At 43.3% G+C, this 12,820-nt stretch overlaps 2 protein-coding genes across 4 annotated transcripts; one reads left to right on the top strand and one right to left on the bottom strand.

Annotated features, from left to right (window-relative positions):
• Positions 1–5: 5 nt before the first annotated feature.
• Positions 6–1,717, bottom strand: LOC121193677 (transmembrane protein 69-like). Its single transcript, XM_041056107.1, has 3 exons — positions 1,581–1,717; positions 1,325–1,370; positions 6–1,186 (listed from the first exon to the last, which is right to left on the bottom strand). The coding sequence occupies exons 2-3, from the start codon at positions 1,361–1,363 to the stop codon at positions 482–484; spliced, it is 744 nt and encodes a 247-aa protein (XP_040912041.1). The 5' UTR covers positions 1,364–1,370; positions 1,581–1,717; the 3' UTR covers positions 6–481.
• Positions 1,718–2,026: 309 nt separating this feature from the next.
• gpbp1l1 (GC-rich promoter binding protein 1-like 1) lies at positions 2,027–12,586 on the top strand. Of its 3 annotated transcripts, none has more exons than XM_041055491.1 (12): positions 2,027–2,068; positions 3,905–5,304; positions 5,854–5,968; positions 7,260–7,389; positions 8,890–9,218; positions 9,639–9,714; positions 9,846–10,042; positions 10,195–10,338; positions 10,942–11,097; positions 11,475–11,599; positions 11,690–11,792; positions 11,941–12,586. In XM_041055491.1, exons 3-12 carry the CDS (start codon positions 5,909–5,911, stop codon positions 12,109–12,111), a joined length of 1,491 nt encoding a protein of 496 aa, XP_040911425.1. In that variant the 5' UTR covers positions 2,027–2,068; positions 3,905–5,304; positions 5,854–5,908; the 3' UTR covers positions 12,112–12,586. The 3 variants fall into 3 exon arrangements, with proteins under 3 accessions (XP_040911425.1, XP_040911423.1, XP_040911424.1); XM_041055489.1 differs by lacking the exon at positions 2,027–2,068 and adding an exon at positions 2,075–2,214; XM_041055490.1 differs by lacking the exon at positions 2,027–2,068 and adding an exon at positions 2,075–2,333.
• The last annotated feature ends 234 nt before the right edge of the window (positions 12,587–12,820 follow it).

The raw sequence follows: 12,820 nt of genomic DNA, 5'->3' as shown, positions 1-12,820 counted from the left end.
CATTTGACTGTGGTTTGACATGTATCCGTCTGCAGTTGGACAACAATGGAAAAATATGCAAATATTACCAGTTATTAATCCACTGTCTCAAATTTGCACATGTAAAACTGATGTATTTTAATAATCTTTTTCAGGTAAGATACATTTTGTTTGTACTTTTCACAGCAAAGAATATAAATCTACAAATGTTTTCTGTTAAATAATGAATGTTTAATTCAACTTCTGCCAATGTCTGCTAATGTAGATCCTCACAAGTCACATTTCTGTCCCTATTTTGAAACTTTTAAAACTGCTCTTATTTATTTTCTAGATGATATTTATAGGTGGATAGTCTCCCACAAAAATATTACATATGTTACAAAATTATTGCTGTGAACAAACCAGGCTGTCTTCACATCTTCACTTAATTTTACATTTTTAATTAAGGGTTTTGCTTCCTTTAATTAATTAAGTCCATCAAAGTACAGACTGTCCTCTTAAATCAGTTCTGAATCTCTTTGATCTTCTTCTCAGGACAGAATTTCTTAATTGTTAGTGTAGCCACCAATGAGAAGGTGGCAACCAGAGTGAGGACAGTTCTCATGGCTTTGAACCAGGCAGGGTATCCAGGCAGAAGGGTCAGGTCATAATGCAGTGATAGACCCAGTCCCATGATAACTACCAGGGCTCCCTCTGCAATATTGTCCCTGCAAAGCAGCGCCAACCAGGCCACAAGCGAAGGCACCACGCTGTTGCCCAAGTTCATCCAGTCTGGCTGAGCTGGACTACCAGCAGGGATGGCAAACCCCCAGTGGGCACCTCCAAGGAAGGAGACTATAGAGGCTCCGTAGACGACTTGTGCATATGCCACTTCAGGGTAGAAGGACTGTGTGGCAGCCATCAAGAGAGGGGCAGACAAGAAGGGGATGAGCCCAGAGAAACCAAGGTACAGAGCTGGTTTGGGAGCCTGTGTGAGGGCCCTTAAACTGAAGCCCTCCTTGGTGTTTCCTCTGTCTGAGGTGCCTCCTGAATCCCCGTGGCAGAGACGGGATGCATGCCAGCTCACGGGCCTGATGCTAAGCAACCTGTTGGTGGAAGCTGCTCTGGATGGTTTTAACACTGAGGAGGCCTGAGAGTGAAACAGCAGCTGAGCTTTTGTTGAGCTGTTTGCTGCTGTTATCTGTTGAGGGCATCTCCATGCTGAAACCTGAGAACATAATAAGCATACAAGTGCATATACACAGTGACTTCTTATTCTTCCATATACTGCTGACACATAGGAGAACCTCTGCATTCATTAATAAGCAAACTGTACTGATCAAGTCACATTTTATTTTCGTCTTACCCCGGGAATTATGCGTCTTCCAGCTGCAAATCTAAACATTTTAAATCTGAAAAAGACATGTAATCAGTTAGTAATAAAATTCTGTCCATAGCACACGCACGTTGGAATTTCTAACTATTTGGTTCTTGGCTAATGATGGTGCTACAAACAGCTAGCGTACAACCTCTTATAGCCACTCGCTCAAACTGATGCAATACAGAGCTATCCTACTGTAATAACCTGTAACCCACAGGTGCTGCAGTTTTCTAAACGTTACCCTTTAATTGTCTGTCATCCAGCGGCTTGCCAAGGCCACCACGGGCACAATGATATATGGTTAATAGTTGCAAAGTTCACGTTTACTAGCTAAACTTAAGGTCGTTTGCTGGCTGCCATTCTATCGATGCTCGATTAAATGCCTTTCTCCTCATGTTCTCAGACCTCTCAAACTGAATGAGACGGGGTCTGATATCGACTGGTTTGGCTGACGGTGGCGGAGGAGGTATTAAGTTATATTCAAGAATTCAAAACCCCGCTATACGTGCTACTAACACCGTGCTCTAAGATTTTTTTTAAATATGATGTTAAAATTTCAAATATTACCACGTTGTTTGGGTTAAATAGAACAGTATTGTATAGAAGCTGCACTGTTTTGCCAGTTCATCACTAACAACACACTGGAACCTCACTGAGTTGCATAATCATGACAGAACTTGAACGCAGCACCGTTGAGGCTGTTCGAAACCCTCAGTGCCAGCGCCAGTGGTAAGCGCTCCGAAAACCCAAACAAACATCAATAGCCGTATTAGTAAGAGGTTCATAGTCGCCAAAAAGTTCGATCTTGTCGGTGTTTGCACATTTCATGCATATTTGAACCACTGTCCATCGGAGGCTATCTTGCTCTGGAGAAGGTACATGGTATCGTCATGAAACACAGCAAGTTAGCTCGCTAGCACTTAGCAAGCTGATAAATGTGTGCTGCCGCTGTTAAGGTAGCCATTTTGAAACTGTGTTGTTCCAACGAAGCCAGGTCTGTTTACCTCTATTGTATGTTCGCGACAGTTGCTTAAATAGACAGTTTTAGCCACAATAAGCATATTAAATGCATTTTTACTTTGCTAAACCCCCTAACTGTACTAATTCATTTCAACTGCCTAGCAGGTTTCGTGGGCTACTTAACAGGCTAGGTAGCGCCAGCTTTAGCTAACAGTTGCTACGCTAACGTTAACCCCAGTTAACTGAGTAGAGTTAGCTAGCAGCAGAGTTAGGACAGATCTGATAATGTTATTAGTTAGTGAGTAACGTTAACTAGCGAGCTGTTTGCGTCTTAAATTATTTCGATGCACTTTAATCCACAGTATTACTCAGCTAGTTAGCTTGGTGAAACGTGCCTGTAACGTTACTGTGTTGAATTGGTTTGCTGCAGTGTTTGTGGACATATGGGTTTCCCACGATCTGTATTAACGTTAAACAGGGCACTTTCCAAACTTCGCAGTATTTCAGATACCTAGCAGTCATCCATGTGAGCATTGTTGTGACAGTGATGTAAATGTCTGTGCTGCATATTGTAACCCGTATCCGTGGTAAACTCATTGATGTTGAGCTATTATGTAATAGTTCAGCGGGGATACGTTAACGAGTCAATGGTAGCTCCGAGTCCGTGCGTAAAGGGTTTATTTTTGTTTTTGTGTTAAGCTGTGTTATAACGAGTGTTTGAGAAAGGTGTGTGACTCAAGACTCAGATAGTAAACCCCAGTTTCATCCAGTATTACACACATTTCCAGGCCTGTTTAGATGCGCAGCAGTCTGCGGAGAGGCACCGAGGAAGAAAGTGTTCAAGTTATTTTTACACTGGTATAAATATTTCATTTACCAAAGCCGACACAATTTTATAAAGGAGCCGGCTTTCAGCATGAAATGGTGCTGAGATCACTGAGTCATGATTTTCCCCTCAGAATGTATTTGAAGTGTCAGAAGCAGTTTCGTTGAAGGCAGTGGTTGTCTCTTGAATTGGAAGCTATTTTGGGGTTTAACAAGAGTATTCAGCAAAATAGGAGTATATTTCATAATATCTGACATCCCTTGTAACTATTTGCAGTAACACGGGTACAAAGAAATGAAGGAAATTATTGATACAAGCTTAATTTCTCTGTTTTGGAATACCATTATACACTCAGCCCTACAATAAATCTGTTTTAGTGAGGAGCTGATTCAACTTTGGTTATTGTTTTTTATTTATATGATTATTTTTGGAAGCTGTAGTTTGTGATGCTGTTGGATTTTGTTACCTTGTACTGAGAAGTTTTCTTATATTTTCAGCAATGTTTTGTCCAAACTGTTTCCATCATGGAGGATAGACTAAATATTAGAAACACTTAACAATACAATTCAACATCACAAGCTTATGTAAAGTTCACTATCACCTCATCAGCACTGCACTGTTCATAAAAGTAGGGTTAATTGCCGGACTGTTGTATTAATCAGTTAAGCTAGGTGTACTTAATAAAATGGCAGCTCTGTGTGTGTACTTTTGAACCTGGAGCTTTGAGATGATTTTTATTTTATTCTGATTGAAGCTAATACCATCTTTGTTTAATGCAGGTCCAGTCTGTTCCTGTGCAAATATCCCTGATCCATCAGGAAGAAAACCGAAAACTACACTGAAACTTCCTGTGTGAGGAAAAACTAATTCAAGAAGGAAAGGAAAGACCCACTTGACAAATTTTGAACGCATGCTGTTTTTCAACTTTCATTTTTTTCCGCCCAGAGAACAAGTTGATTGAGCGGTCTTGAGGACTTTTTTTTTTTTTACATTTTTTTTGGACAAATTGTTGTTAATGGACTCCTGTGCATCACATGACACGAAAACCTTTTGGCTTGTGGAAGACCTTTGTTTAGCTTTTGAGCTTGCATATCTATGAAATCAGAGCTACACCTTATATCTGCTTCAGTCAAAAAACGGCAGATAATTAAATGGGCATCTTACAAATGTGATATTAAAACATACAAAGATAAAAACGGCATTATAATGCATCATTCAGCAGCACCTCTGTTTCACTAACCAAAACTGAAAATGACGGCGATGTAACATAGGGTTTTGCTTCCTTCATTGTCATGTGACTTTGAACCTTTGAGCACTATTTTCTTCAAAGCTCTGACAGTCTTTTCACCACTTTAATGAGGTGAGCAGTGGTTTTCAGTTACCTCCATTGCCAATAAAAGACTGTCTCTGAACACATTTTTCTTTTCTGCATGCGTTTAAGTAGATCTTAAAATGATTCGGTAAAAGGTGAGTCGACACAAAAACATACTGGCACACAGTGTGGCAGGAAAACGCCTGTCTCTTTTTTCCCCCCCATCTGGTGTCGAAGTGGAACTGCTACACAAACTGCTGTCCATGTTTCAGGGCAGACAACTTTCACAGACTGCTCCCTTATATTAAGAATAAGACAGCCTGGCTCTTCCTCACCGTTGGGACAAATCACCTGTCAAATCAGTTTGTTTTGCCAATCAGCATAAAGTCCGTTCAGGTTTTGAGTTTTACTCCTGATAATAAGAGCAAATGGTTCAAATGAATTAGAGAAGAATTCAGTCTGCCTGGGAGAAAAAGTTACCCGGACTGGAAACAGTAACGCTCAGAATTCACGCGACCGGAGCAGGAGCTGCTTGGGAATCTGGTTCAAGGAGGAAAAACGGTCCCTTGTAGACCTCTGCACTTCCGTTTTAAACTCTACTTCCTGCTTGGCCAGTTCTCTGGATCACCATTCCAGATCATTCCTGCAACCTTCTGACTCCTCTCCCAGTGTTTCACCCTGGACGAAGGGATCTGCCTCTGGGGAAAGGGGCTGTGCTGTCCTGGCGGAGGTGGAGAGGGTGTGGTCAGTGTGCTGCTCCCTGTCTGTCAGTGCACACACACTGTGATCAGTGCCAACAGGCCTGAGGAACCGAGCCCAGCCGGACTGAGAGAGGAGGCAGAGGACTTCAGAGCCACAGACTCTGGGGTAAAGATAAAGCTTCACCTTGCTGTCTTGGTTTGGGCAGACATGCATGATTGTTCTCAGTGGCCAGGAAATCACTTACTGTTATGTGGTCCATAACAAGTCATTTGTCAACACTTTGCGGGTAACAGGTGTTAATTTTCTGCTCAGAAATGGTTTTAAAGTCAAAATAGAGAGATTTGCTAAATTCAGCATGATGAGTTACACACACACATCGAAAAATAATACTTGTATTATGCTGCACAAGATATTTTCCATCCAGGCTGTCAACCGGTTATCAGCTTCATAGGCACAGCTGCAGCAAGTCAAGCTTTGTTGTTTTCTGCTAAGAATAGGCCTCTTTTTGACTTGTCTTGTGGGAGACCTTTACGCAGTGAATTTCTAAATAACCGCTGGCAGACACCACATTTGAAAGAGATGACATGAAATCAAAGATAGATGGGCATGAAAGGGAATTTTGACTGAGTGTCAGAGAGTCATGTTACTGCTCTTGAAATTTTTCCGAAGCTGAACATTAAATCTGTTTTTCCTGCCGTTCGTTTCTCTCGTTAGATCCTGGCCATGAGGTTTGATGCCTCGATCCACTGACCGGAAACACTGGACCTAAATGGCGCAGCATGACTTTGTCCCTGCCTGGCTTAACTTCTCCACACCCCAGCCTGCCAAGGTGTGTGTCTGTGTGTGTGTATGAGAGTGTGAGTGTGAATGTACTTTATGTATTTGAGTGTGTGCTAGGAGATTACTGGAGCTCGACAAAGCTTGAAAGCATAACTGTCAGAATCGTGCCTTTGAGTGAGTGTGTGTCTGTACACCTGAGTGTAAGAGTGTGCGTTTGTGTAGTCAGCGTCACCCTCAGGGGACTGACAGTTCATTCAGCACGTGGTTCAGCAGAGGGTCACCTAGGCATTGTGTACCGTTATGAAAAAGATTGAAACAAGAAAGGAAGCAGTTTTAAATAACAGCATGTGACAGCTGAAGATGCTGGTGGAGGATTTAATGGAAGTTTTAATGGATTTTTTTGTATTCGGGCATTACTAAATTTACATGGGCCTTTTTTTTTTTTTAAAGGAGGAAGGGTGGATGTGAGAGGAACGATTAGATTGATTTTTGTCCTTCCTTTAAAAACCCTCTAAGCTGTCTGACTGTCTATCTGAGACTGTGAGTGTGTTTCTGCCTGGAGCTCAGTGTAATCTGTGAGTCAGGAGGTTGCCCAGCTTAGTGGCCTGTCTGTGAAATCAAGGGTCAAGACAGAGAAACCAAGTGCAAGTAACTGTCCTGCTGACACATGGCTTTACCTCAGTGTCATTTGCCTTCTGGGATTAGTCTGGATACTCTTGCCACGGTTGGAGCTACAGTTTATTCTCTTACTGTAGGGTTTTTTCTGTGTTATATTGCTGAGGATTGTCTGTGGAAGTTATAAAAAAGATTCCTTGAGATGACGCTTGCAGGGACAGGCTGAAGAATGCAATCTGATTTGAGCTTTGAACCTCAGCTGATGACAAGGAAATGATTCAGATAGAACTGAGCCATGTCAGTCAACGTTGTCCAACACGCGGGTGAGTTGGTGCTGTGACGTCAGGATTTACCGTTTTCAGGACCACGAACACTGTGTTTTCCTGATCTTATTGGCTTCCACAGCAGCACATTTCTTATAATAATTCGGGGCTCAGAATAGATCCCTACACTGACACTTTGACTTAGGGTTCTTTAGATTTTCTCAAGGAATAAGTGAGGAACTCGAGCATGGACAGGATTTATGCTAATCTCAGTTTCTACACAAGGACAAGATAAAGTTTGGGATAAAAGAATAACATGAAAAATGATCTGAGGATAATTGCAGTTTCTTTTTTTTTTTTTTTTTGTAGTTTTCAGTGCTAAGATGCGTGCTTATAATTGCCCACCATCTCTGTGTAGAGTCCCACTTTTCTAACATCGTCCCCTCTCTGTCCTCCTGCCAGTCCCCTGCTGCCAACCTCGACAAACAAGGCGAGCCCCACCACCACAGAGACGGCAGAACCGCTGTAAGCCGCCGCCGCCACAACTCCTCTGATGGTTTCTTCAACAACGGCTCCCTGCGTGCTCCAGCAGGTAACACTGTGGACCAGCTGTCCTCTCAGTCTTATCCTTTTTACTGCTGTTACTGAGTTTAACAGTGTAAAGAAAAGCAACTGTGAGAGCATGAGCAGAAATAATGAAACTCTACCACTGTAGTGCTGATTTAGTGCAGTGCTGTGGAAATAGTTTTTTTCTTTAATGGTCTCTTCTTTTACATACTAGACAGGACGTTTTATTAAGCTTTCAGGATGGGAACGATGTTGGTTTTGTATCAGACATTAAACCAATTATGCCAAATAAAGCGACTGTGCTGAATGAGGTCCCTGTAGTGCAGAAGGACGTAATTGAGGCCACCTGCTCAGAAGACGGTGATGGAGATGATGGCGTTGTAACAGCATTGTAAACAGCAGACAGGTGGCGTTGGAGTCCTGTCTTCTTTTGAGGTTTTCTTATACATGACATATATGGCCTTTGCTTTGTTCTTTCCTCTTTGGAGTTAGTTCAGCTGCCTTTGTATCTTCGGTGTTGATGAAAGCTGCGGGTGAAAGGTTATGTGCCGGTGATCAGGTCTACTACCAGGATGCAATCAGGTGTAGTGGCAAAGTTCAGTCCCAGGTCCAAGCAGTAATCTTTGGCCAGTTAAGATACCTGTTTGACAGGTTGTTCACCCATTTGTACTACAGTCCTAGGGGTGTCTTCATTGTTGTCTCTCCATTCCCTCAGCCATTGCTCAGCTCTCACCTGGGGAAAACAGAAAGCCAGAAAGCTTTATGTATCTCTGCAGGCTTTAGGTTTGTGGTGCCAGTCAGACATGTTGAGTAAAATCTCCAGCTCTTCCTCGAAAGTTTTTCTCCCAGTAGCTGTGACTCTAACTGCTGGTGTAGGTTAATTTTAGGAAATTGACAGTAAAGTATTTGCCTGATCTGTTCAGTCAGTAATTGTTTTTTGAACCCTGTAGGTCTTTGGGTGGAGGCTGTTAGGGAACCTGGTTGTGATTCCTGTAGCTTCCTCTCTGGCTTCTCGTATTACCACAGTAGCGTAAGGTTCACCCTGCTAAACTGCACAGCAGTATGTCCATATAATGTCACTTATCCACGAAGTAGATGAAGTAATAAGTGCTTAAGACATTTTCTGTTCACATGAAGGAATTCAGTTCTTTAACTAATGGATATTTGTTGTGTTGTGGATTAGAATCAACCTCATCATGAGTTCGACTATTTTCAAAGGTTTCACATTTCTCATTTGAGATTTTATTTTAAAGAATAAGTTACCCTGTGAGTGGTTACAGAGTCTCAGTCAAAAATGTATTTACTTCTACTTCTACTTTTTTTTTCTCTTTTTAGTCCCACACCTGCTTTGTGTTTTCACATTGAAAATAGTACTAAGTCTCAGCTGACATGCTGTTTAGGACTGACAGAGACCGAGGGTGTTCAGATGTTATTTCAGGAAGTTATAAGAGAAAGAGTTGTTCTGCACCTACTAAAGCATAATTACATCATTCTTATAAATTCTTTATATTCGTTCTCTTTGGAGGTGACGGATGGCAGCAGCCCTCTCTGCTTCTGAGACATGACTCAGTGGACTCGGGGGTGGCCAAAGGAGGACATGGTGGGTTGGCAGGGGGCTCGTGTTGGAAGGAAACTCCCAGCTGGCACGGAGCTCCGCGGGGTGCTCAGGACGGCCACCACCACCAGGGACGCCACCCCAAACGGGGAGGAGGCGACAGGGACAGGCAGGGGGGGCACCGGCAGCGCAATGGTAACTTCCATCCCCGCAAGGGCACCTCGTACCAGGACAAGTTTCCCAACGAGGAACGCAAAGACAGCAAGGAAGACAAGCTGAAGTTTGTGGAAGAGGACTTTGTGAGTAGACAGCCTTCCTGGATTTTTTTTTTTTTTTTTCCACAAAGCATGCCACTGACCTTGGCATAGTTCTTCAGTGACAAAGCTCTTTCAGAAGATAAGACACCTTAAGTCAACAGAAAAGCTATTTGAACTGCTGAACAAAGAATGCAGCCGGTTCTAAATGAAGCCTTCATTTTTGGGAAAATAGTAGAGACTGTTCATGGTGCACCTAATCCCAAAAAGTCAAAACTGCTGACATATTTTTACTTTAAATTCTCTGGACATAAATGGAAATTGTTGCCAAACTCTTGTTTATTACAAGAGTTTTCCTGTACTGACCCATTATTCTGTCGTATGGACTTTAGGATGTTAACACAGCTTGAAAATACAAAATTTGAATGTAATGGTGTTTAATGCAAATGCTTGTTTGTCCTTTAGCCTTCCCTCAACCCTGAAACAACTGGAAAGCCTGGGAATCAGATGCGAGCAGTGGCTCCACATGCTGGAGTGTGGGGTAAGAGCACCCAGTCTGCATTTTAAATTCTTGGATAAACAGGAGACGGTTAAAAGCGTAATATCTGTTCAACAGTTTCTCCTCCTCACCTGCGTAACATGTCACCTCTGATTGTCCTGGTTATGTTTCAGAAAACCCTCCTAGTGGCAAACAGATGGTGTCCAAAATGCTGGTTATCAAGAAAGTTTCCAAGGAGGACCCCAGCACAGCCTTCTCCGCGGGGTTTGCCACTGCTGGCGCCCTACCAACCAACGGCAACAAAGCACCCATCGCAGGCTCCAGTGTCTACAAGAACCTGGTCCCAAAACCTGCTGTGGCCCCCACCAAAGTAGGACTTTATTTATTTTGTTCAGCAGAGATAACAAGATAGGCCAGTCACACACATTTTTATTTAACAAAAATCCAGCTTTGCACTCTGCAGCAGTTATTTGCACGCCAGTTTGTTTGGAACAGAGAGTCATTATACGTCCTCTCTTCCAGAGCACCCAGTGGAAATCCGGTGGTAGAGAAATCACTAAGTCTGGCCTCCACATGCCAGGCCGAGATTCAGTCTTCACCAGCCCCGTCTCTGCAGCCAAACCCAGCACCCCAGTCAGTGCACCACAGCACAACACCCCAAAAGAGGTGAGGACGTCAAGACGAGACAGGAAGAGCAGACGTTTAGACATAAAAAAAAAATTTTTAATGATGTAATTTACTCAGACTTATTACTAACAAACTAAACTGCACAGTGAGCCAAGGGAGAGAATTCCAGTGTAGCTCTCTGTTGAACTCTTTGTTCTTATACTTTAGCTCCATGCATGATATACTGTATGTAGCTGGCTTACCCCTGTGTAAGTAAATGACAGGTTTGATCTTAACATAGTAATTATGTGTTAGTGTGGTTGCTGACTGAGATGCTTACTCACTTGCGCACATTAAGTTTTCCCTTGGAGCAGTGTGTGTGCTCTGTCTCCTCTCCAGTGTATTAAAATGTCTATCTATGGTCATAAACTTTAATATTCATTAGAAAGTGTCACTGAGCGGCATGTGTGCAACTGCCTCAAATGCCAAGATCTAAAACTTTTGATTACAGCGAACATTTGGCTCTGATTCCTTATCTGGCAGATTGTTGACCTACTTTGAAGTTTTGCTGTCCAAATGGATTTTACAGCCGATAGATTACGTTAACTCGCTTTTCTCCTCTTCACGGCTTCTCCCTGCTCCTCGTGCGCGTCACGCCTGCAGCACCCTTCCAGCACGACTCCTCCCATAGACATTGCCCCGTCGAGGCTGAAACTGATGCGCCGCGGTCCGGACCGTAAGAGCGAGTTCCTGCGAGCTCTGAAGGACGAGGGCACCGGAGAGCTGACGACAAGCAGCAGCCCGGGAACGTCGGGAGAGGTAGGCAGGAGCTCGGCTCGCTTTCGTAAACCGTGACACAGGATGGCACAGACGTTACAGGTATTGGCAGAGATAAGAAAGTGCTCTGTTAGACAGTGAGCGCTGTTGTGTGACAGAGCACTGTCAAATTGCCACATGTTAATGCTCTGCAAGTAGAAGTCAGCACAAAAAGTCAAAATCTGACCCCCTTGAAGACTCTCTGACATTTTGACATTTGCGTCCTCATTAAATGGAGAGGATATAAAAACAGATGGTAAACATATGGAGGAAGAGGAGTATGATATAACTATAGGCCGTCAGGACACCCCCACCCCCCCCCTCCCCCCAAAATAGAAGATTTGTGAATTGTGTTCTTTTGCTGTGTGAATTTTCCTCAGGGTGAAAGTAGCACCCCAGAGCCCAAAGCCTACGGCGAGGAAGTCTGCCATGAGAATGGTCTGTCCTACTCCCTCAGTGACTCAGATACCGAACACCTGTCCAGCTCCCTGGAGGCAGAGCACAGGTAACACTGCTAACAGCCTTATATACACACACACTCTCTAACACACACACACAGAAGTCAACTAAGCAGAAAATTACTATGCTTGTGTAGGTTGCTGAAGGCCATGGGCTGGCAGGAGTACCCAGAAAATGATGACAACTTCCTGCCTCTGACGGAGGATGAGCTGAGAGAGTTCCAGACTAAAACTGAACAGGTGAGACCTGGGGGGAAAGCTCTAATTAATTAGTAAGGCTTAATAATTTGATCAGTGTTAGTGGTTAAACTTTCTACACTGAAAGTGAGAATAGAAAAAAAAAAAGGCATCTCATTCACACACTGATTGTCTGTGTGTCTGTGACCAGCTGAAGAGGAACGGCATGCAGAGGAATGGGGTTCTCCCGAGGGCGCGGGGTGTGACCCTCCACTTCACCCCCTGGAGGAGTGTGGCGGAGGCGCACGTTGAGGAGGGCTCCGAATCCGAAACCAGTAGCAGCAGCCAGACCTCTGACGACGACGACTGCATCAAATCCTAACGTGGCTTTATGGAACAAAAAAAAAACAAACAAACAAAAAAAACAAAAAAAAAACAACAACACAACAGCCAACACCACATCCCAGCAAGCAATCCCCCTCTTCCTCTCTCATCTTTGTTTTTAGAGCACCATTTTGAATTTCTTTTGTTTTGATTTTTTTTGTTGTTGTTGTTCTTGCACAAGGGAAAAACCAATCATATCCCAGTGAAGGGGGAGATTCCTGCTCCGCCAGACGTCGTTTTCCCTGCGTTTCCTCCTTCACTGCAGTCCCTGCCCTCTTTGACTCCCCCCTCCTCCCCTTCTTCCTTTTTCTTCCTCGCTTTGTGGAACTGAAGTGTTCATCAAGAAAAAGAAGGGCAATGAATGCACACTTGATTCTGCTTCAAACAGACTAACTCATTTCATTGATGATGCTGATGACACATTATTAATGATATTAATAAAAATTGGTTCCTGACAAGCTGATATGTTTCAATATGAATCTGGCTACTGTGGTGTTTTGAGTCCTCATGTAATTTACCTTGTAAATTCTCCCATGCTGCCTTGTAGACAAATCCTTGATTCTTATCAGCCTGAGTGGAGCGATAATGAATTCACAGTAAAATGCTGCAGTTTGTATTGACTGAAATTGTGACTGGGAGCGTTAAAGCAGCTGGTGCATGCCAAGACCAGTAACTGACATTTATGGATCTCGTGCCAGAGCAACTGG

The sequence above is a fragment of the Toxotes jaculatrix genome, chromosome 14, assembly GCF_017976425.1.
Source record: "Toxotes jaculatrix isolate fToxJac2 chromosome 14, fToxJac2.pri, whole genome shotgun sequence".
Lineage (NCBI taxonomy): Eukaryota > Metazoa > Chordata > Actinopteri > Toxotidae > Toxotes > Toxotes jaculatrix.
Note: the sequence above shows the minus strand (reverse complement) of the source record. Positions and strands in the feature narration are given on the sequence as shown.